The sequence below is a fragment of the Macrotis lagotis genome, chromosome 1 (assembly GCF_037893015.1).
Source record: "Macrotis lagotis isolate mMagLag1 chromosome 1, bilby.v1.9.chrom.fasta, whole genome shotgun sequence".
Classification (NCBI taxonomy): Eukaryota; Metazoa; Chordata; class Mammalia; order Peramelemorphia; family Peramelidae; genus Macrotis; species Macrotis lagotis.
This window is the reverse complement of record NC_133658.1, coordinates 765,759,504-765,785,345: the sequence shown is the minus strand read 5'-3', so window position 1 is coordinate 765,785,345 and position 25,842 is coordinate 765,759,504. Positions and strand designations below refer to the sequence as shown.

General features: G+C 36.2%; 1 protein-coding gene across 1 annotated transcript in view; it reads right to left on the bottom strand.

The window, feature by feature from the left end:
- The window catches only part of AMOTL1 (angiomotin like 1), a 214,382-nt gene that overhangs the window by 164,779 nt on the left and 23,761 nt on the right, over positions 1–25,842 (bottom strand). The window contains exons 2-3 of the mRNA XM_074216484.1: positions 22,277–22,406; positions 350–400 (exon numbers count right to left, since the gene is read on the bottom strand). Coding sequence (XP_074072585.1) covers positions 350–400; positions 22,277–22,361 — 136 coding nt within the window. The 5' untranslated portion in view covers positions 22,362–22,406. The remainder of the gene's footprint in view (positions 1–349; positions 401–22,276; positions 22,407–25,842) is intronic.

The following is a 25,842-nucleotide window of genomic DNA, read 5'->3' as shown; positions in this document are numbered from 1 at the left end:
AGAGGAGAGAGAGAGAAGAAAGAGAGAGGAGAAAGAGGAGAGAGAGAGAGAGAGAGAGAGAGAGAGAGAGAGAGAGAGAGAGAGAGAGAGAGAGACTCTGACACTTTAGTTCAACCATAAAAGCTATTTAACCACGTTGCAACGGAAATATTTAAGCTAAGCCAATGTGATTGACATAAAGGACCGGGACATGCCAACACAGTATTCCTCTCAGTCGGAACTCCTGGTCTAGCGTTGGAGTCCGTGCAGAGACTGGCTCCTGTCTGGAGCTCTGGAGTCGGTCACTGGGGGAAATCAAAAGGCAGGAAGGAAAGAGACAAAGCCTTCATCCAACAAGGGAAGAACTTACCCAACTCATCTGGGTTGAACTGCGTTGCTGTGGATTCGGCAAACTCATTGTCTGCAGGAGGAAGGAGAGAGGAAAATAAAAATAAAATAATAATTTCACAAAAAGACTGGCAGTCATTCAGTAGGTGACTCAGTTAAGCAAGTATCAGAAAAACTGCTGTGGACTCTTCAGAGAATTCGCTTTGATTTCCCTGCCTTTTGGGGTCCCCGAGATCCAGGGCACACCTGGCTACGACGGTCCGGTCTCCCCCGAGCGAACGTTTGCCAGTAAAACTTCGGGTCAGCCAGAGGAGAAAGCAAAGCATCCTCCCGGCGCAGAGAAAGACCCTGCCTGCCTGCCCCTCTGGTCTCCACAAACTTTCCAGGAATCGCCTTGTCAAGCTTAGGGAAGGGCAGTCAGCAGCTCGGTTACTTGGTGATCTGCCCCTGGCCCATTGGTTTGGGGCCGGGGTCCTCACATCCCACCCAAGAGATCCACAACGACATGGTTCTGCTTCCCAAAGCCCCGAAGTTTCATTCTCGGTAACCAGATATCGTCAGCTCATGGGGTGACCAGGGAGCTCCTACATCACCTGCCCACCTGGACTAACACATATAGCAGAACACATTCCCCCGCCTGAGTGCAACGGGCAGGAAGGGTGGTGAGGGATGGATGGAGGGAATGGAGCGCCCCTCTTGCTTCACAGACCCTCCTCCTCCTGGTTGCTAGGCGACCACAGCAGTCATGTTCTGGAAATGCATTAGACATTACCTCCCAGTACCCTGTCGTAGGGTTTTCTTCCTCTCTTTTCCCCCCTTTTAAAATATTTATATAATAGGAACAGAGCAATTTCTTTTATTTAGAAAAAATTGTACCTCAAATGTACCATAACATAAATCTGTCTTACTATTTTTGCTCAGGAAAAACCTAGATTTTTTTTCTGCTCTCATCCCCAAAACATACACTATCTTTCCTAAGGTGAAAGAATTTCAGGGCTGGTGGTGAAAAGGCTCTGGAGAACCATTTGCTGTCTCCCTCAAATTTGAAGGCCAACACATTCTGATTCCTGTAGATTTCCCCTGGTAGAGATCTCAAGAGATCCTTTGGCCTTTGTGACTTTAAAAAAAAAAAAAATAAGCTAACTCAGAAAGGTTAAGTCAACCTGGGTAAGGTTCTTGCCAATGACTGTAATAGAATTCTATCATCTCATGAAAATGACAAATAGGAGGAAGTCAGAAGAACCTGAGAAGACTGAGATGTAATATAGAATGGTTTTTTTTATTTTTATCTTGATAGTCTCCTCTCAGATTATGTCAAAAGCAGAGATTTAATAAGATACTTGTTGAACTAAATTCAACTAGGTTGATTTAACCTTGCTAGGAGGTAGTAGAGCTGAGAATAGTTCAGACCTCCTGAATCTAGTACAGTGCTCTTTCTACAATATTACTTAAGGACCCAGGCAGTTAGGTGGTGCAGTGGATAGAGCACTGGCCTTGGAGTCAGGAGGATGGGAGTTTGAATCCTGACTACAGACACTTCACACTTACTAGTTGTGTGACTAGGTAAAGCACTTAATCCTGATTACCTTGTATCTAGGGTCATCTCCATTTGTCTTGATTCCTATCTGGCCACTGGACCCAGATGGCTCTGGAGAACAAAGTGAGGCTGGTGATTCAGCACAGCAGCCCCTCATTCAAATCATTGATTGTCATGGCATTACCTCCTTGATTCATAGCCTTCTTCAAGAGCAAAGGACAAAATATCATCATCATCATAAAAGACCAGTCTCAGAAATTTAGATTATAAAAATAATAGAGGAATTAAATGAAAAATTCCACCAGAGTCCCACAGGGATGACTCATTGTTCCATGAAGGTTGTTCCTGGGTTATCAAATATTATGATAGTAGTTCATTATTGTTTGATCCAGTGATACCCTTGACAATCAGAATTATATATCTAAAGTAGATCAAAGACAAAAAAAGTACCAAAATATTCAGAGTAGCATTTTTTTTGAATCATGAAAAACTGGAAACAAATGTTCTTATTGACTGGAATATTAAAGTAATAGAGATTTTCAAGGACTTTGGGTCATGATGGCCACATAAAAGGCATAGAAGAGCCCAACTCTCTCATCTTTACTCTAGAAATAGAGAATACCCATATAGAAATGCCCATATAGAATACCCATATAGAACAATGATCAAAATGTCCAATGAGAAATTTCAATAATTCCCTTCTTTCTGTTAGGAAGTGAACAAAAAAATAACCAGAAAAGAAGTCTTGCCAAAGAGTTTATTAGAATTCTAACATCCCATAGAAAATGGTAAGTAGAAGGAATTCAGAGGAACTTGAGAAGACTTGATGGCAATATAGAATGTAAGCTCCTTGGGTTCCATTCTATCTCTATAGACTCAGTCCCAAGACAGAGTCATGAACATATTAGATACTTAATAAAATATTTGTTGAATTAAATTGAAACTAATAAAATGCAATGATAAACCATATAGAAATCAGAACTAAGAGTACAACATACTTAATGATAAATTGTAGTGTAATAAAAAGGAAAACAATGCTAAGATCATCAGAATTCATATTAATGTAATTGCCATGACATTGGTAATTACATGGATGAAAAATGAAATTTACTTTTTCACCTCTTGGTAAGAAGAAGATAAGCAATGGGTGCTGAATGTTGAGTTACTGTCAGACATCTTCAATGTATCTGTTTTGCTTAGCTATTTTTTTCTAATTTAAGGAAAGGCTTATTAGAAGAGGGAAGTCTTGGTAATGAAAAAAGCATAATGCAACATTTTTTCTGAACTAAGAATTTGATAGTGCACCAAAGTTTTAGCAGGACCTACAAAGATGGGAAAAGTGGCAATGTATCCTTCACTCAGAACCAGTCCAACTAAAATTAACTATAAATAATGATTTGGAGGATGGGTTTTTATTTGTATGTTTTTGCTTTTTTTATCTTAACAGCTCATGAAAAACATCTATTAAGGCAAAGAAAACTACAATCTGCAGTATTGAAAATGTATTCAACTTGATGAAATGATAGATCTTCTAAATATATATATATATACAAATAAATATAAATGAAAATATATGCATCCTAATGTTATTCGTACTATACTGTGGAAATTTTTCCCATTAATTCCCCCCCTAACCCCAGATCAGTGGCCCAAATCACTTGGGCAAACACATCCTGTAGCTTTTGTTTTTGCCCCCTGGTTACTTGTCTAATTGCTATGTTCCTGCCTAGCTCTGGATGCCCTGGCCATGGTTCATTGTGACCCCATGTGAGGACACCAAATTGGGTGATTAGGCAAGTAAAGACTGAAGGAGCAAATATAGAAAATACCATTCTCCTTCTCTCCCACCCTTTGGGGATCACTAGCCCAAGAGAGTTAATGATCTTAGCTACCAATCTGTCTCTTAAGATCAAGAAGGTTCTGGGCATCAACTATTACTGATAGCCCCTAAGCACAGTTCCCATTCTCGTCTGTGATAATGTGTTACCATATTGGTAGATGTAGAGGCAGTGCCCAATTTTCTTCCTGCCAGACTTCTAATTTTTAAATATCCCATTGAAGGAATAAAAAGAAGAAGCTTCATCCAAAATGAAAAAAAAATATGACCAGGGACTCTGACCTCCCTTCTTCTTTACTTCAACTCTTGATTTTACTTGTACAGCATAAAGATCTGACATAGAACTGAATGCAGCTGGATAAATATTTGGGGAAAAGGCAATCCATTTCTTACTCCTATACTAACATACACACACACACACACACACACACACACACTCACATGCATACATATACACACATATAGATATACTGACTCTAGGATGTAGGTCAGACAGTGCTCGGCACATAGTAGGCAGTTAATGAATGTCTGTTTATTTACCCAAGAATTTTGGAGCTCCTAAAAGGGAAGAAGAAAGGTGGGGAAGATTCTTATTGTCAGTTGATTGATTGCAATGTTTTTAATGCATATTTAACAAACAATGCTAGTAATCTGGAGTAACTCTTTTGATGTTATATAAAAGAGTATGTGTCCCAGACAGTTATGAGTTAAATGGGCTTTTGAGGGGGGGGCTAACCTGGGCTACATTGATTTTATGGAAAAATAGTTTCCCAATGAACCTTGATATGCAATCTGTTCAGGGGCAGCTAGGTGGCGCAGTGGATAGAGCACTAGCCCTGGAGTAAGTAGGACCTGAGTTCAAATGTGACCTCAGACACTTAATTGCCTAGCTGTGTGACCTTGGGAAAGTCACTTAACCCCATTGCCTTGCAAAAGAAACCCCAACACCCCCAAAATAAATTAAAATTAAATTAAAAATAAGGTTTAAAAGATATGCAATCTGCTCTTAATGTGGTGATTACTTACATTCTATTTACTTGTGAGGATTGAGAATCCTAGAGGTACAGATTCTGGGTAAGGAAGATAGAGCATTTGTGGAGTTGTTTGTGACTGTTAGTTACCTCTTGGACTATACAAGAATGTCAAAACATTCTTGTGATGCTCTCAAGAGTGGTTGGACAAGATGGTAGCTCCTGCATGTTTGCTACAGAGCACTCTAAAAGCAGGTTGTAATAATCAGGAAAATGGATCAAGAAAAAAAGTTAATAGTTTTGGTCTGTATGATTGAGATGATATTAGATTTGGATTTTATGTCAGAGAGAGGTGCTATATGTTGGGCATGTATGTAAGGAAGAGTGACTGACTGACAGTGAACATGTGGTTATGGCCAGTGTGGAACCCAATGATTTGAGAACTCCTGGAATAGGATATTTGTACCTTTGGGAAAACAGAAAGAATTAGTACTAGAGTAGAGGCTGGAATGCCCTGAGGAGGTTTCAGGCCCTTGACTATGTGAGACTCTGTGTTCCAGTGTCCTTCCATGCATCAATATCAGAATGTGGGAAGTCCTGAGGACAGAGACTCAAAAGATGCTAAATTTGACTGGCAAAATTTTAAATGCCCAGGAGCTCTTCTTGGAAAAAGAAAATGATCTAGAGTGAGGGCTTAGAGGTGGCATGAAAGAATGTTTGCTATCAATGGGATTTCATGTAAGTCAACAAAAATGACTGAACCACAGTAATGCATAATAACATTTTAGAAAGATTTAGAAAGCTTCCAAAATAGCTAAAAAATTTTTCTTTTTTATTTCTAAAAAGGCCCTTGTTTTTGATAGAGTATTAAACTTCAACCACTCTTTTAGAACACCTCATTCCCAAATGATAAAGGAGATACTGTTTTATCTTTGTGTTGCATATATTTCTGGGATGGGATTATTTGTACATTTAATTCTTCCCTCCCGGAAGGTTTGGACACTTCCCTCAAGTGGAGAGAGAAAAGAATGTGCACCTTCCCTAGAATCTCAGATTACACTCCCCTGGACTAGTGGTTGCACAGCCACTGATTTTACTCCCAAAGCTTCTGTTAGGGCAGAGCAAATAAATACAGTGGGTCAGGATGTACTTCTGTTCCAGGAGAATACACACAGGTGGCTATGTTTTCTGGAAAATGTTCCTTCCCAATCCTACTACTCAGTCCAGCATTAAGAATGCCTGACTTGGCTTAGAATCATGAAATCAGAAGACCAGGTGACAGGAGAGACTTCTATGACCCTATGCCTTTTAGATATTATAGATATAAGAGCACTGCTCGGGTTATGTGGGTATTCAAAGCTAATCCTTTATGATACAGTTGAGGTTACTGAGGTTCAAAGATAACAAAGGTGATAAATTGAAGATGCACAGAAGAAAGGAATAGAAAAAAGCATTCAATTTGTAGTCAGAGAACTGTATTTAAATTCTAATTCTGTTATTCCCTCCCTTCAGCAAGTCACTTAGACTCTAGGGAGTTCAGTTTCTTCACCTTTAAAATGAGAAATGGGGACCAAATCAGAGGTTCTTAAACTTTTCTTATGTTGTGAACCCTTTTGGCACTCTGGTAAGATTTTACTAGGGACCCTTTTCTCAGAGAAATATCTTTAAGTGTATAAAAGTCTAAAACAATTAAGTAATATTTTTAAAGTATATAGAACAAAAATATTTTAAGGTGTCACAAAGACTATATTGCAGACATTTCTTAACTGGTTTCTTTCTATGGACCTCAGGGTATACTGTACATTTCTTGGCAGGTTCCCTCCAGGGTCTTTGTTTTCCTTTTAGTACAACACAGTCCTTACAGTCCATAATGGTGCAAATTATAAAGGATGTAAGCTAAATTAAAATATAGTTATCATAACATATATATATATATAGTTCATCTATATCAACACATCTATGTAAATGTGTATATATGTACATATGTATATATGTGTTATATATATAGTGTGTGTGCCAAGTTCACAGGTTAAGAACCTCTGTATAAACCACCTCTAAAACTTTGAAATTAAATAGCAAAGTGAAGACTTCAAGCCAGATCATCTAACTCCAAATCTACAGTTATTTCCATTGTATCCTCCTGTCTTTCATTGACTCATTACTAACCCATATCTTCCCCCCCAAAAAAATATGTAGGAAAGATCACATCTAGGCTGTGAAGGACCAAAATTACATGTGATGAATATCCTTAAACTCAAAAGCACATATAATTTTTTTAACAAATATCATCTATTAAAAACATAATAGTGATTACAACAATAAGTCAAAGGGTAGGAAAATGTCCCCTACCCCACCTCCAGAATACAATGTTCTGTGACTCAATGGATTCTTTTCTTTTCTTCCCAGGGAACCTTTTCCATCATCTCTGCTGTCAATGAATAAAATGGTTGTGAAATTGGCTGCATAAAAGAAGGGGGGATGGTAGACAAAGAAATGGATTCCATGATGGTAGAAGTCAAACTGACATCAACAAACTCCTGCAGGATCCTGAGGCAGCTGGAGTCACCATTTCAAGGGAGAACAGAAACAATGTGGACCATTAATCTTTTATGATGGTAGCAACTAACTATCTGTCTTTCCATTGTTCTTTGGTGGAGGTATTTTGCCTCTTATTGCCAAGTCAGTACCCTTGGAGTAAAGACAGTTTACTGTCTCTCTCACCTACCCCCGCCTTTGGGAAGATAGAGCTAATTCAAGAGGGGTTATCCCTTCAGGTATACAAACCCAACTGTTCTTTTCCTTCTTTTGTCTATTCTACCCAATTCTAAAAATAGGGGAGAATATCTGTTCTGTGAACAAATGATAATCAGGGAAGAGATATAACTTCAGGTAGGATATATCAAAAGAAAACTGTAAATAATTAACCTTAATATTACTTTTAGGGTTTGTTGGCCCTAAAAGACAAGAAAAACAGGGTACCCTCTCTATGAATAAAACTATTGCAGACATTTATTCTCTGGGTTTTTATCTATTGAGTTTAGAGTTTGCTTCTGCTAAGACTATATAACTCTTTTTTTTTTTAGGTTTTTGCAAGGCAAATGGGGTTAAGTGGTTTGCCCAAGGCCACACAGCTAGGTAACTATTAAGTGTCTGAGGCTGAATTTGAACTCAGGTACTCCTGACTCCAGGGCTGGTGCTCTATCCACTGCACCACCTAGCCAATCGTACTATATAACTCTTAAGGCAGGATCTCTTCAGGATCACTATTTTCCTTCCTAGTCTCATCAATCCATAAAGGGTCAAAAGGAAAAGAAAGCATTGCTACATTCTTTCACTGAAATGAAAGCTCAGACTCAAATAACTTCAAATATTTTGCATTTTCCAAGAGAAAAAAAGTGTGCTTATTCATAATAACAACTAACTATAGCTAGCTTGGAAAAAAATAATTCTCTTGAGCCAAAAATAAAAATAAAGAAAAATGAAGAAAAGGTTTTTATCAACCAGGAAGCATGCCTGCCAAGGTTTCATTCCTATAAGCCTACCAATATCACAAGCGAGGGTCATTTTATAAATCCCATTTAACAATGCAGAAGAGACTGACCACACAAGCCAAGAGCTCTATGAAATACATACAAGTGTCTAATTGCCCAGGCTCCCCATCAGAATTGCTACAATCAAATACCACAGAAAACAGAGGATTCAAAGAAATCTCAATTCAACATTAGGCCAAAAGGGAAATAAATAAAGGGGAAACTTTGACAAGATAGAAGTCACAAGATAGAGAAGAGGACATGAATCACCATGAAGAACTATTCCAAATATACACACAAAAAGCATACCTGCAGAGAAAAATCACACAATTCCAACTTACACTGAATTTAATCCATTGAGTGAAATCAAATAAAATACTCTGTTAATTATAAAAGGCAAAAAACTTTGCTGCTATTGAAATATATGACTAAACTTTTTTTTAATCTTGCAGACTAATTATGTAACAACTACATTTCAGTGATCCATGCTGATCACTTGTTCAACCTTACTCTCCTAACCAAAGGTCTGCATAGGAATTATTTCTTTACACATGAAAGTGTGAAATTCAGTCAATGTTCAAAAATGCATAAATTGCTGAACATGAAGTCCTAAGACCTAAATTCCAACCCTGCCTCTTATATTCTGTATTATCTCAGCCAACTCTCTTAATTTCTCTGAGCTTCAGATTTCTTATTGAATAGCTTATCTCCTGGTACAGTGAGAAAATGTATGGAAACCAATTTGCAAACTTTAAAGCTCTCTATAAATGTTGGTAATAATGATGATGACAAAGATAACAATTATAATTATGAAAATGACAATGATGATGATGATGGACAATGACTATTGTAGTAGTATTCAGGGAGGAATGTGATGAAGTTAATTCACTTTGACTCTTTAGAAATAGTTATTAAGTTTCCAGTGCACACATTCCTCAAAAATTGACAAGAGCTACAAGTTGGGCTTTTTGTTGAATATTTAGTGTGACTTAAGAAAGTAGAATGGAGAAAATATTAGTAAAAATGTTAGTGTAAACATTTTCCAGTAGACCCCTGGCAGATGACCTAGATTCTCATTCCAATACAGTCCCTAACTAGCTATATGGACATGTTCAAATCATGACCTATTTTGATTTCTCTTACCCCATTTATAAAACAAGGGCTTTGGATTAGATACTTCCTGAGATCACCTCCAGATCTAGATTTAGGCTCACATGTCACTTTAGCAATTTGGATCGCCTTTTCCTGGTAGATAAACTGCCAACCTTGAAATCAGAAGGACCTGTGTTCAGAGCCTCAGATGACTACTAGCTGTGTGACCCTGGGCAATTCACTTGACCCCGTTTGCCTTAGTTTCCTCATCTATAAAATGAACTAAAGAAGGAAATGGCAAATCATTTCAGCATCTTTACCAAGAAAAAAATCTAAATTGGGTCATGAAAACTCAAACATGACTAATAATGAAACAATGATAGCAACAACAAAATGAGAAACCTATGACTGTTCAAAACCTTTCCCCTTCTCTTATGATTTAAATGTACTAAATGGTCTGTTGAATTTATACATATATATATATATATATATATATGTCATAATCTGCCAACTCTCCAACCTCAGCATTTATATCTTTTGTGTGTGTATGTGTGTGTTTGAAGTTCTAAGAAACAAAATACATGTAAGGAAAAGTAATGTTTTAAAATGTTTTCCATGAAAGACAGTGACCCTTTAGAAGACACCCTTGAAAAATGCCAAAGAAAAAAAATTCCTTCTGTTTACATTTCCCCCCCCTTTTATGGTTGCTCCAAAGATCCAGGACAATTGGAATTTTCAAACACATCTGGCCAACACTAACTGGTCACATTCCACAGACTTCCTTGAACTAGAACCTTTCACAAGATCAACCATAAAAGTGGTGAAAGAAAATTTCCCAAGCAGCAAAGTGATTTGAAGCAAGACAGAGAGAAGAAATGTCTTAAGATTTCTATGGGTGTGTGGGGGGGATAATAAAAAAAAATCACTTCAGATTATGTGGACAACTGAAAAGCCAGAGTTGTAGACAGACCAGTGTGTTATATGAGAACTGGGAGTAAGGTGCTTATTTTTTTTTTTAGGTTTTTTTTTGCAAGGCAATGGGGTTAAGTGGCTTGCCCAAGGCCACAAAGCTAGGTGATTATTAAGTGTCTGAGACCGGATTTGAACCCAGGTACTCCTGACTCCAAGGCCAGTCCTTTATCCACTACACCACCTAGCCACCCCAGCGGTCATTTTCAATCAGAGAGAAAGACAAGCTGCAAACTTAAGCTTTGTAACCTCTAACACAAAGCAAAAAGCATATTATATATGGACAGTATAAATAAATTTGCTGATCACATGGATAGCTATATTAAGTTATAATGTGAGTAGTGTGTTCAGCTGATATATATAGAGATATATCTGCATATCTATATATAAAAATGTATAATATATATACCTGAACTCCAAGATAGTTAATATGGGGATTTGGATGACATTAACCAACACAAGTAACTGAAATGTGGCCCTTACACAAGGACAAAACTGGTCATGATTAATAATAGGCACAACTCAGGGTCAAAAAATCTTTTCTTTTCCTAGCTGTAATCATAAGCTTAAACCAAATTCAAGTCTAGCTCACTGTAAAATAATAAATTTCTGAACCTTATACAGGGCAGCTAGGTGGCACAGTGAATAGAACTCCAGACCTAGAATCTTCCTGAATCCAAATCTGGCCTTAGACGTTTGTTACCCATGTGACCTTGGACATGTCATTGAATTTTGTTTGCCTCATTTCCTTATCTGTAAAATGAACTGGATAAGAAAATGGCAAACCACTCTAGTATCCTTGCAATAAAACTCCAAATGGGGTCAAAAAGAGTCAGATGTAGCTGAAAACAACTGAATAAGAGTAAAGAACTTTATAGATGCTGACTTACCTAGGAAAACAAATAGATGTTAAATATTATTCAACATTCTAAAGGTGTTGTTAAAAAGAGTTACATTCTTTTGATCTTTTACCTTTGATTATATGTATATGTATGTGTATACATATATGTGTGTATATTATATATATATATATATATATATACACAATCTACTCATATATAGGAGTCAGTAATTAGGCATATCTTCAAAATACTTTAGAAACAACATTTTTATGAACTCAATTTTATAGATACTCAGAATATTACAAATTTAAATGATAATGAAGGTATAGATAGTTTTGTGCTCAGTACAGAGAATTATGAAAAATGAACATTTATATTACTTGTCAACAATGGCATATGTGTATTTGTGAATGTAAAAATGGAAGGTCTCATAGATCAATACAGCAGATTATCTTTGTCCAGACACAAAGCATAAACATTTGTAAATATGTACATCTGTGTCCAGGCTCTACCATTTAGCAACTATGTGGTGATAGGTAAAACATTTACTTTGCTGAGTCTCAATTTCCTCATCTGTATAATTGGAATAATAATACCTACCTCATGGGGTTGTTGATTTAAAGCAAGTTGTAAACTATAAAATGCCATAAAAATGTTAGCTATCATCATAATCGTTATCATTATTTTATCATCATCTTACACTCATTCATCTTGCCAGAATTCAGATAGAAGGATACTGGACAAGTCACTTTACTGCTCTTTTTCTTTTCTAATTTTCTAAAGACTGCTCTGCACAGGTAGATTAAGTAACTGCCTTCTCTCTGCAACTTATGGACATGAGAGCTTAAGTAACTTTCTCAGGATCACTCAGACAATAGGTCAGACCCAAGAAATGAACCTAGTTCCAAGGTTAGTTCCAAGGCACACACAGCACTGCTTCTCATTATTATTACTGTTATTGTGTTGAACTAGATGATCTTTTCTTCTAAAAGAAATCTCTACTCTTATGTTCATGCACATATGCATGATATATTTATACAAACTATGTATGTTTATATATAGAGAGACATATAAACATGCCCTAATATAGAGATCATGGGGCTTACAACAGGGATGGGTAATTTACCTATGAAAGCAAGTAATAATGTTAAACATTATTCAACATTCCAAAGATGGTGTTAATAGGAGTTTTATTTTGACCTTTGAATATCTACGTAAATGTCCATGTCCATGTGTATGTATATATATATATATATATATGTATATGAATAGGGATAGAACAGATGTGATCTGAAATTGCCCTGAGGTCAAAACTCACCAAGACCCAGCTGCTGTTCTTTAGATATAGTACTGCATTTTAAGGTTTACAACATGCTTATATCTATTATTACCTTTGATCTTCACAATAACCTTATGAGGTAGGTGTTATTATTATTTCATTTATACAGATGAGGAAATTGAGACTCAGAAAAGTTAAACGATTTAACTATCACCACAGAGTTATTAAGTGGTAGAGCCAGGACACAGATGTACATATTTACAAATGTTTGTGCTTTTTGTATAGACAAGGATAATTTGCTGTCTTGCTCTATGGGACCTACTATTTGCACATTCACAAACACACACACATGCCATTGTTGATAAATAATATAAATTTTCATTTTTCATAACTCTCTATACTGAGCAGACAGCTACATACTATACATGACTCATTTGAATTGGTGGTGTTTTGAGTATCTACAAAATCAAGTTCATAAAAATTTTGTTTCTAAAGTATTTTGAAGATATGCAATATTCATGGTACAAGTCACTGATGGCACTAAAAGGCAAAGAAAATTCCCAAAGATATATTTGCTGAAAAACACCCACAGAAACTGAATAACATCTCTTATGACTATGTAGCGGAACTCTTCCATTAGCACATTTACACACACACACACACACACACACACACACACACACACACGCACACAGAATATCAAAATGAATAGAACTGAAACTTATTAGGAATCCACAAGATCAGCAGGAGAAAATTCCAAGAGAAATTAATGATTAAGTTCCTTAAAAGAGAATCCCAGAAAACACAGGGTTGAAGTAATGAAAAAATGAAAAAGCATTTATAAAGTTTTAACTACATGCTAAAGGTCTGAATACAAGAGACCAGACAGTCCTTACCCTCACCTCAAGGAACTTAACATTCTAAAGGGAAAGATAATATATATTGGGGGAGGCGGGGGAGAGTGAGGACAATGCTCAGAGACAGATGCTTTTGTCTGGGAAGACATAGGAATGGTGAGTGGAGTCAAGACACAAATGATTAATGAGTTGTTAACAGACTTATTACAAAAGACAATTTGCCCAAGTACTGGGGGTGAAGGGAGGAATGATAGGGGGCACTGTTTTTTTTTTTTCATTTTTATAAGGATAGGGAGAGGGAGTAGTAGAGGGATTTTCCTTTGGAGTCTCCACCTAGCCATCAGACATCATGGGGATTTTGCTCCTGATTTTGCTTGGGCTAGTTTTGAAGACTTCCATTTTAATGGCACCCAGAGCAGACTCATTCACAATGAATATCTCTCAGAATGAATATCCCTGAAGTTACTTAGAGGAAAGGCACAAAAGCCCAGTGTTCCTGAGATTTCTAGAAGTTATTCTGGTCTCTCAGTAGAAATGTTGGGTAGAGATTTTGAGTAACACATTTCATTTCTCAGGGTTTTGATTTCATCTTCTATAAAAAGAAAGAATGTAACTAGTTACCTCTAAGGTTGCTCTGCCTCTGACATTCTGTAATTATGATACAAAACCATTTTAATTTAATTCAATTGAATAAACATTTGTTAAGCACCTACTGGTTTTGTACTTGGCACTGAAGATAGAAAAAGAAAAGAAAAAAGTTGAAAGTTTCTGCCCTAAAGTAGTATCCATGCAACTGGGAGAGAGGACGAAGATAGAAAATGTGAACTAAGAGACAGAATAGCTGGTATGAACCATGTTGAGGATGGGGAAAACATTAGGAGGTGGATATAGCAAAAATAGGTGGACCAGAGCCATTTTGAGTCATTTATTGTGGTGACTGTAGGAGAATTTGACTTCAAGAGGATGACAGTTCAGACACTGGGACAACATCTATTTAGTTTCTTTTTCTGCCTTATGAAGATTATTTTCTACTTTCCATGAAAATAACCAATAATGAAAATCTTGACAGAGTCCCAAATAGCCCTGGGCACACTGGAAGAGGTAAAAAGACAGTGTGGTATTAAAGGCCTATTAAACTCCATTTAGCTGTAAAATTCTTTAACTGTTGGATGTGTGAGACTGGGTGAGATCTGCACATGTTAAACAAAGAATCACAATTTATCATTCCAGTGGGATTGACATAGAATATATAGATTCAAAGCTTGAATCTATTACTAACTACATGATTTTGGATAACACATTTCATTTCTCAGGGTTTCAATTTCATCTTCTATAAAATGAAAAAGTATAACTAGATACCTCTAGGGTCACTCTGCCTCTGACATTCTGTAATTATGATACAGAACCATTTTTATTTAATTCAATTGAATAAACATTTGTTAAGCACGTACAGGATTTGTGCTTCTCACTGGAGATACAAAAGAAAAGAAAAAAAAGTTGAAAGTTTCTGCCCTAAAATAGTATCCATGCAATTGAGGGGAGGAGGAGGGAGGAAGACAACATATACACAATCAAGTAAACATAAAATAGGAAGAAAAAAAGTATAATTTCAAAGGGTAGACACTAACAACAAGAGAATCAGGAAAGATATCTTGAGTCAACATGATTCTTGAAGGACCATAGGAATTACAAGAGCAAATATGAAGAAATATAGTCAAATATAGTCAAAAAACCTCTTCATATAGAATAGACAGGGACAATTTTAGGCCAAAAGATAAAGGACAATGTTTTATAAGAATGCTCTATAATTAGAACGGTTCATTTGACTGGAACATAGAGGAGTAAGGGAGTAATGTGAAATCATTCTAAACTATGTGAAGAAATGCTCCCACACTACCAAAAGAAAAATAAATGTACATTAAATCATCTTTGAGTTTCTATTTCATGGTAATCAGATTGACAAAGACAAAAAAAAGGAAAATGACAAATACTGGAGTATCTGTAGGAAAAGGTACACTGGTGCGTTGTTTTTTTTTATTCCCTCACTGGGCTGAATCTATTGAATAGAATTTACTCAGCATTCACATTCTCTCTTCTTTCCCTCTAAAATCATAAATCTTTGTGCCTTTTCCCTTGGTGTTATTTATCCTCCTAATATTATTAATTAGATATCATTAATCACAGTTCCATTATTTGATTGCTAGATAAGCTCCTATTATTATCAAGATATCATCACAGATTGTTTACTTGATTGCTTGATAAGCAGCATTGACTCAAATTGCATTAAATTATAATTATAATCATTTTTTACCTTACCCCCTTTTTTCAAATATTTTTCAAGTACACACAATCCTCCTCACAAGCCAAAGAATCACCTGAAGCCCCTATCATTTCTTGAACTATTTCTGCCCCTCTCCCTAGGCTATTTTCTTCCACACTTTACTCCTCCCCTCTCCACCCAAGGAACTAACACCTTGTTAAGTAAAGCAAGGCTATTTCCTTTTTCACTTTACCCTCCCCTCCCCACCCAGGGTACTCAACTCCTTGTTAAGTAAAGCACTGGGATGCTGATCTAATTAACTGTAAGAATCTTGAAGAACTCTAAATACTGGGAAGCTCTGGAGGTCTCACCTGAGAACTTCACAGATGATTGTTAAGTAACAGAGACATTGTCTCAGGTCTTTGCAGTTTATGATGCCCTCATTAATCACCTTGTGATTAAAGTGAGTCAAAGTATAATCAGACACTTAAGTTAAAGTTAACACCCCTGCTTTTTTTCAGGGCTTTTTGTCTCAAAACATAGTGATGTTATCTTGGACCTCTTCAATTGAGAGACAAGACCCAATTATACCCATATCCTTTAGGTTCATTCTCTTTAATTATAGTCTACCCTCCAATCATACTTAGAGAAGTAAAGTTCTAAAGAATTAGAAGTGTTATATCTTCCCTTGTAGGGTTGTATAAAATTTGATAGTCGACCAACATTTGTTTAAAAGTTTTGTTTTTTTCAGTCCCCTTTTCATTTACCTTTTTATATGCAACTCTTCAGTCATGTATTTAGTGATTGAATTCTCTGTTCAGTTCTGGTCTTTGTGTCAGGAAATTCTGGAAGTCCTCTATTTCATTAAACATCCATCTTTCCCCCTGACAGTATATGCTGGGTTTTGCAGGGTAGTCCATTCTGAGTTGCAATCCCAGGTCCTTAGCTCTCCAAATTATGTTATTCCAGCTCTTTTGAACCTTCAGTGTTGAGGAAAATAGGTCCTGTGTTAGTCTAATTGTGTTCCCTTTATATTTGAATTTTTTTGTTGTTGTTTGCAATATTCTCTCCTTTATTTGAGGGTTCTGGAATTTGGCTATTATAGCCCTTGGAGTTTTAATCCTGGGGGTCTCTTTCTGGAGGGCAATAGTGCATTGTTAATGGAATTATGGATTGGTCTATCCATTCCAGAAAACAATTTGCAACTATACTTCCAAAATCATTAAACTAAACATCCCTTTTGATTGTACATCTCTTTTGATTGTAAATCCTAGAAATACTATTACTAGGTCTATAATTCCAAGCGATCAAAGAAAGAATAAAAGGATTCATATGTATAAAAATATTTTAGTGATTCTTTATGTAGTAGCAAGAAAGTTAAAGGGGAATGCCATGCAATTGAGAAATGACTTCTCAAATGAGAAAGTCTATGAAGGTAATGCTAATGTTCTATAAGAAATGCTGAAAAAATATAGTTAAAATAGTCAAAAAAACCTGAGATAAAGGGATGCAGAATGAAATCGCAGGAGAAGAATTCATATGTTAACAGTCAAACAACCTTAAGAGACTTAAAAAACCTGATCAAATCAAACAAGTACTTGTTAAAAACTATGCTAAGTGCTAAAATATAAAGAAAGTCAAAAACAGACCTGCTCTCAAATAGCTCATAGTCTAATGGGGAAGCTTGTGCAAGCAAACAGCTACAGACAAACAAGTTATATTGAAGATAAATTGGAAACAATCTCAGAAGGAAGGCACCAACATAAGGAGGATCAGGAAAGGTTTCTTGCTGAAGGTGAGATTTTTAGCTGGGGCTTGCAGGAAGTCAAGAAAGTCAGGAAACAGAGATAAGGATGGAAAGCATTCAAGAACAAGAGAGCTACCCTTTGAAAATGCACAGAGTTAATTAAGATGGAGAATTTTGTTGGAGGAACAACTAGGAGGCCTGAGTCACTAGATCTCACAGTATAAGGAAGGGAATAGGTATGTGAAGATTGGAAAGGAAAAAGGGACCAAGTATGAAGGACTTTTAAAGTCAAACAGAAGACTTCTTTATTTGTTCCTGGAAAACACTATGTGATAGGAAACCAATGTTATTTGAATAGGTGGTGATAGGGGTGGGAGGGGTTGGGGTGGAGGACATGACATGGTGAGACCTGTGCTTTAGGAAGATAACTTTAAAAGATGAGTGGAGAATACCTGGAGCACACAAAAACTCAAAGCAAAGAGAACAAGTAGAAAAATTTTGCAGTGGTCTAGACAAGAGATGACAAGGACAAGGGTATTAGCAATATCAGAGCAGAAAAGGGAGCATATTATAAACTTATTACAAAGATAAAAATCAGCAAGAATTGGAAAAAAGATTGGATATAGTTGGGATGAGAATGAAAAGTCAAGGATGACCCTATAGCTGCAAGCCTGAGTGACTGGAAAGATGATGGTACCCTGGAAAGTACCCTGGGAAAAGGAGGCTTTAGGGGAAAGTTAACGAATTCAATTTTAAATGCATTGAGTTTAAGATATCCCAGGAAATCCAGTTTGAGATGTCCAATAGACAACTGAAAATGAAGGCTTGGAGTTTAGATCTAGATAAAGTGATCTGTCCAATTGATTCAAGAGTCAGTGATGAAGATGCAGCCCACCTCCTGTCAGAGAGATGATGGATGCAAGATTCAGAATGAAACCTACATTTTTGGATATAGTCATTGTAGGAAATTTTTCCCTTGAATTCAAATATACAAGTATTTTGTTTTTCTTCTTTCTCCTGAGGGATGGGGGGGAGAGACATCAAGTGTTTATTAATTGAAATAATTTTTTTCAAGAAAGGATAAAGCCAGATTTGGAAGGACTTTAAATGTTAAAGAGGAATGTATAATTTTCCCCTCCTAAGAGACAATAGGGAGCACCAGTGTTTCTTGAAAAGAGAAATGAGATGTCCATTGCTTTAGGATTTTCACTTAAATAACTATGTGGAAAATGGATGCTACAGCAGCAATAAAGATGAGAGGTGATGAGGACTTTAACTAGGGTGGTGGTGGTCATGTTAGTAGAGAAAAGAAAACAGATGTGAGAGACATGGAAAAGAAAGCAATGAGAAATGGCAACTGATTGGAATAAGGAAGTTGAGAAAGGGTGATAAGTGAGGAATGACTCTTGACTAAGAAGTAGCTTTTTCCTACAATATTTAAGCAGCAATTACTAGGTACTTAAATGGAATAGTGCTATATAAGCATATACATGCTTAACTATGAAATTACAAATTGGCTTGTAGAAGGGATTGCAGGGGAGTAAAGTGCAGCAAATTTCTTATATGGAATATTATAAGTGGAATGATATTAAAGCCAAGTTTTGAGTGGTAAAGGTAGAACTTTGGCATGATGTATTAGTGATGTTACTGGTTACTGAGATCTGTTCATAATAAAGTTGAGAAACCAACTGACATATCACTCATATTTAAGATAAGAAACTCTCATGTTGCATTTGACTAAGTGGGACCTCAGGACCACATTATTATTAGCAAAAGGTTTTATAGATGGGTTTAGGTCCCTTGTTGGTCTGATCTGACTAGGCCCCTAGATCCAATATGAGATCTCTGGTCTCCCAGAGACTCAAAGATAAAAACTCATTCTCTTGACCAGCCCTATTTTAGGTTTCTTCTTACCATTAGAATGCAAACTTTTGGAGGCCAAGGACTGTCTTTTTATTTAAACTTATATTTGTCTACCCAGCACTTAGCAAAGAGACTGACACACAGAAAATACTTTATAAATGCTTTTTGACTAGACTGCACATGTAACAGAAGCCTTAGAACTTTCCAGGTAGGAGTGTAGGCTAATCTTTTGGGAGTAGCTATAGTGATTACAGGTAGGAGTTTGTTTACCAGCTTATAAAGTGCATCCTGAGCCCTAGAGCACCTACACTGTGGGGCTTTAGCCAGTGGGCCCCAATGAAGGCTCCAAGCAGTTGGTAGGCTCATACCAAGAGTTTGGTTCTACGGAGCAGTAAGTAATAGGGTCAGTGGCATGCTTGGAGTCAACTAAAGAATGCTTCAGTGGAAGAAAGGAAAAGCAGAAGGGTAGGCTCTAGAAGGCATTGTTCCACCATGGCTATTATAATGACTAAAAGTTATAAGGATAGCCTCATATTTATTTTATGTACTTGGCTTTTTGAAGTATTTTATAACTGTTAATTATCTCACTTTATCTTCAAAATAACCCTGTGAGCTGGTTAAGACAGGTATTATTTTCTTTATATTAAAGAGAGGAACCTGCCAACAGAGTGGCACAACTTTAGAGAGAGGATAAGGTTTATGGGTCAAGGAAGTAATGAAAAACAGAGGTTGGTCATATGGCCTTGGGTAAGTCATTGACCTTCTGGGTGCTTAAGTTTTCATATAATCAAAGGATTTTTAGATCTGGGAGGAACCTTGGAGACTCTACTCTAATTTTCTCATTTTCACTGATGAAGAAACTGAACCCTCAAGAAATGAAGTGATCTGTCTAGTGTCATATAGTGAGTGAGAGCAACTAGGTGGCAGTGGAAGAACACTGGACCTGAATTCAGAAAGACCTCAGTTCAAAACCAATCTTAGACATTTACTAACTATACAACTCTGGGCCTCTGTTTATCTCAGTTTCTTCATCTATAAAATCGAGCCAATAGTTGGCCCAGTGGATAGTGTCAAGCCTGGAGTCAGAAAAATGCATCTTCCTGAGTTCAAATCCAACCTCATACACTTATTAACTATGTGACACCGGGAAAGTAACTTAACCTTGTTTGCCTCAGTTTACTCATCTGTAAAATGAACTGGAGAAGGAAATGGAAAAATTTTATCTTTGCCAAGAAACCCCAAATGGGGTCGCAAAGAGTTGGACATGATTGAGAACAACTCAACAACAACAGTGGGGATGATAATAATAGCATCTACCTCCCAGGATTATTGTGATGACCAAATTAGATAATTGTAAAGCATTGGGTGCAAAGTAGGTGCTATATAAATGTTAACTATCATTATCAACATCATCATCATCATTAGTGGCACAGTCATGTGCCTTTGACTCCCTAAATCCCATATCTCTTTTCTTCAGCCAACATGGTGCTTCTCTAACATTCTTAACAGTCAAGCGCTTCTATTCCCAGAGATGATGTCCTACAGACAATAGAATCTTATAGCCTTTTCCTGAGAGTACCTTTTTCCCACAAATGAAAAGCTGATTCGAGGGAAATAGTTCAGCACTACAACCTACAAGAGACCCTCTCAACTCTTTTGGCAAAATACCTGGAAGGTCATTTCTGAGAAGAGCTTCAGATACACATATCTATCTATCTAACTACCTGTCTGTCTGTCTGTCTATCATCTAGCTATCATAGAGAAATAGATATCTAGGTATCACATATATTATAGGCAGCCAGATTGAACAGTGAACTGAGTGCTGGCATTGGAGTGAGGATCCAATTTCAAATATGGTCTCAGATACTTATTAGTTATGTGACCCTGGACAAACCATGTAACCCTGTTTACCTCCATTTTCTTATCTTTAAAATGAGTTGGAGAAGAAAATGGCAAACCTCTCAAGAATTTTTGCCCCCAAAACCCTAGATGGATCATAACTGAAGCAACTGAATAAAAACAAAAACATTTAGTTCTTTATAGAACTACATATTATATACAAATTATAGCTATAGATACACATATTATATATATATGTATAATATCATTTGATGTTTCCAACAACTCTTTGAAATAGTAATAATAATAGCTGGCTTTTCTGAAGTGTTTTAAGGTATGTGAAGCTTTTTATTTTTATAAATATTATTTCATTTTATCTTTATAACACTAAGAGCTAGATACTATTGTTATTCTCCTTTTATTTATAAGGAAACTGAAACAGATAAAGGTTTATACTATGACAGAGTCACACAGCTAGGAAGTGACAAAAACTGAATTTGAATTCAGATTTTTCTAACTCCAAGTTTAGTATCCTAACCATTGCAACACCAGCTGTCTAGATGATTATTATTATCTACATTTTGTAATTGTTGAAACTGAGACTCAAAGTTTCAATAACTTACCTGCATGATACCATATCATCTTAAAAACAAAAAACTAGAACAATGATTTCACTGAGCTAGGGAGATCTTGGTGTTAAATGTCTTCTTCCAATGCTAGTTGACACCTTTGAAGGACAGATTTTTAGAGAATTGTCTAGTCTCTAGAGCACTGAGAGATTAAGTGACTTGCCCAGAATTACACAACCAGTAAGTGACAGAGAAAGGATTCTGACTCCAAGACCAGCTCTCTAATCAATGTCACACAACCCTTAATTAGATCTAATATGTTTTCCTCATAAAAATGCTATAGGGCAGATCAGGCAAGTATAATCACTTTTATCTTGAAGATGAGAAAACTAGGGATTTAAATCATTTCTATGATGTTCTCAGTCCAATAGTTATGAAATGGATCAATAAAGATCTTCTGACTCCAACCCTACTCTTATTCTTTCCTTGCTTTATGTTGGAACCTGAACAAATGTTCTTAACTTGAAGTCTGTAAACTTTAAAAAAAAAATTATAATCGTACTTCAACATAATTGTTTCCTTGTTTAGTCCTACACATTTTATTTTAAACATTTCAAAAGAAATAGAAACAAATTGTCAAAGGAGTCCACAATCCAAAAATGTTTAAGAACCTCTGATTGAGAGTTGAGCACTAGAATAACATGAATAGAAAAAGAGAAGATAGTAGGTGGATTAGGCAAGTGGAAAGTCACCCTACCTGCCTTTGAACTTGCAAAATGATGCATTCCAGAATGAGCCAACCTATGACCTTCCTCCAAAATCCATTTTTCACCAAGGTCCATTCTGTCAATGGAAGTCTTCTATGAGCAACTTGTCAGATAAGTCTCCTAAACCAGAAAGTAAACATACAAAAGAGGGAATTAATTCTTCCAAATGCTCTTCAAGGGTTAGGGATTATTTCAGGAATATAATCATTTTCTGGTTAAATAGTCACCATGTACAAAGAGTTCGTGACCACTCTACATCCCACACTAGTGCTACTCTCTTCAGATGAGAAAGAGGAGGTGAGCTCAGCAGAAAGGAGGCTAGAATAGAGCTCCACTTTTCATATTCTGTGGTAAACTGAGTCTGGATCCCAGGGCAGTACAAACATATGACCTTGAACCCATACAGACTTCTGAGAAGAGTTGTTAGGGATACCATTTAATCCAATGCACCATTTACAAATGAAGAAATCAAAGACTAAGGAAGCCAAGTGATGGCAAAATTCTAAACACCATAGACATGCTACTGTACCCCTCCCTGAATCTCATCTCCTTTTTTCTACTTATACCCCCACATTCTGGTATTTAGTGGCACATTTCTTCAATACTATTTCCTCTTTTGGACTCTAGGTTCCATAGAAAATCTAAGCTACAGACCTGGACAGAAATACAAATGCACTCAATTTATATTTCATCCCAATCATTTCTCTAAACTCTGATAGAGAGGTTGCAATCTAGTGAAGTCTCCAACAGGAATAGGTCCCTCTTTTACTCTCTTCTACAACTAAACCTCACTTTATTTTTTCACTGACATGTTGTTCTAAGATCTGTGTTCTCTTTCCAAAAGTGGAATGCTGTCACCCATCTACTTCTGAAATAATAGGATTTAATACTGGAGGATACCTTAAAGGATATTCACTCTTATCTTCTCATTTTATACTTAAATAAACTGAGGCCAAAAGAGAGTAAATGGTTTGTACACTGATTGGTCTCCTTGCTACAATTCTCTCCCCACTCCAATCTACCTTCTATTCAGTTGTTCAATTGATCCTTCTTAAAGGTGATCTTACACACACACACACATATACACACACACACAGAGTCCATAAAATCTAGTGCCTCCCTAACATCTCCAGAATCACATATAAAAATCATGATTAACACTCAAAATCCTTCATAGCCTGATGCCCAACCTCCAGTCTTCTTACAACTTACAGATTCCCCCCAACTCTATGAACCACTAGCATTGGTTTCTTTGCTGTTCTCCTATGACACTCAATTCCTGTCTGAGCATTTTCCTTAGATATGCTCATGCCTGGAACTCTTCCTTTCCATTTCCTCCTCCTAGTTTCCCTGGCTTCCTTCAGGGCCCAATTAAGGCTTCTGCAAGAAGTCTTTTCCAATCCTGCTTAATCTTAGAGCCTTCACTGTTTCCCTTTTTATCCTCTTTTGTTTGTTCATAGTTGTTGTACAGTGTCTTCCATTAGACAGTGAATACTTTTGAGTTTTCTTTTTGGCTTTCTTTGTGTCACTATCATTTCGTACAGAGCCTCACACTAAATGCTATTTGACTGACTACAAGGTCGCCCAGAACTAGTAACAGTGTCCAAATCTAAACCCCACCTCCTTCACACCAAGTCTTTTTCTCACTATATTGGAGTTCTACTTGACTCTTTTTCTCCTCTTATCCCCATTTGATAATGCTAAGTACAAGACTATTAATCAACACACATTTTTCAGGCACTAGACTTGCTGCTAGGGCTACATAGACAGAAGTTAAATGGTTCCTCCCATTCTATTGGGATAGACAACCTGGGATCAAAGATCATAGGTTTATGGATAATAGAATCCAAGATGGAGGACTGGAATGGATTTTTGAGCTCATCATATCCAATCCCCCTGTATTTTGCAGTTGAAGAAGTTAAGGCACAAAGAGGTTAAATGACAGGTTTAGATTCATACAACTAGCAAGTATCTAAAGCAAATACTATACTATGTTGTTTATTATATATATATATATACACACACACATATTCACATATGTGCATTTAAACATTTATGTATGTGAGTATGTATAAATGTATACATACATATATACTATACACACACATATACACCCACTCACACACACCTAAGGTAATTGGGGAGAGAGAAGAAAGAGTGTTATTCACTTGAATTAAAAGTTAATATTATATATATATTATAAAAAGTTCTAGCACATCAAGGAAAATGGTGAAAAGAAGTAGTGACAAAGGCAGGGAAAGAATTTCCAGACTTTCTAAATTAAAAAAACAACAATCATCAAAATTATCTGGATTTTTATTAAAATATAGGCATAAATCAATGGAACAAACTAGACAAGAGGGAACCCGAAGTGATGGAACTCAATAACTCAGTGTTTAATAAAAACAGAAAACACAAATTACCTAAGGAAGAATTCTCTATCTGGTAAAAAGTTACTGAGGAAATTGGAAAGCAGTCTGGCAGAAATGGAGCTTAGACCAACATCTTAGACCAACCATATTTGACAATGCATACTAAATCAATATGTGGCTTCAATATTAAAAAAATTAAAAGTCAATCATATACCTCTCATATATCTTATGGACAGGAGATGCATTCCTAACCAATCAAGAGAAAGAGGCAAGTACATAAGATGAAATAGATAACTTCGAGTTCTTGAAATTGGAAAGTTTCTACAAAGACAAAATTAATGTTCTTAGCATTAGAACTGAAGCAGTTGAATGGGGGAAATCTTTGTATCAAAATTTAGTTAAAGCTATTGTATCCAAGATATATAAACAACTACTATGTGAATGTAGGCCTGGTGATATAAGATTGATTACAAGATATGAACCATTTTTCAAAAGAGGAATTGCAATGTATTCACAACTGCATCAAAAAAAATGCTCCTAATCACAAATAAGAGATATAAAAATCAAAATAATGCTGAGGTTTGATTTGATGTCCAGCAAATTACAAAGATGACCCAAAATGGCAATAATTAATGTTGAATTGTGTTGTAGAATGATAGATACACTAAATATCATTGATGAAGTGTGAATTGAAACAATAATTTTCAAAAACAATTTGGAATTATGCAAAAAAGTGATCAAAATGTCCACATCTTCTGACCCAGAGATACTAATATTGGGTTTATACCCCAAGGAAGCTATTAATAAGAAGAAAGTCTTCAAATTGACCAAAATATTTGTAACATGACTTTTTGTGACAGCAAAGAATTGGAAACAAAGTAAATGCTCATCAGTTGGGGAGCTACATGAATATAATGGAACATAACTGAACTTTAAGAAATAAAGAATGTAATCAATACAAAGAAGCATGGAAAAGATTATATAAATAGATATAAAATAAAATAAACTAAGCTAACAAAACCACAAGTACAATAAGGTAAATGGGAATAACCACACACGCACATAAAATACAAAGTGAATGTGGTAAAATTATGAGAAATACATGACTTGAATAAAGTCCTATGAGAAGACACCCCTAGTCCACCCATTCAGGAAGATAGAAAGTTAACAAATGCTTCACATTG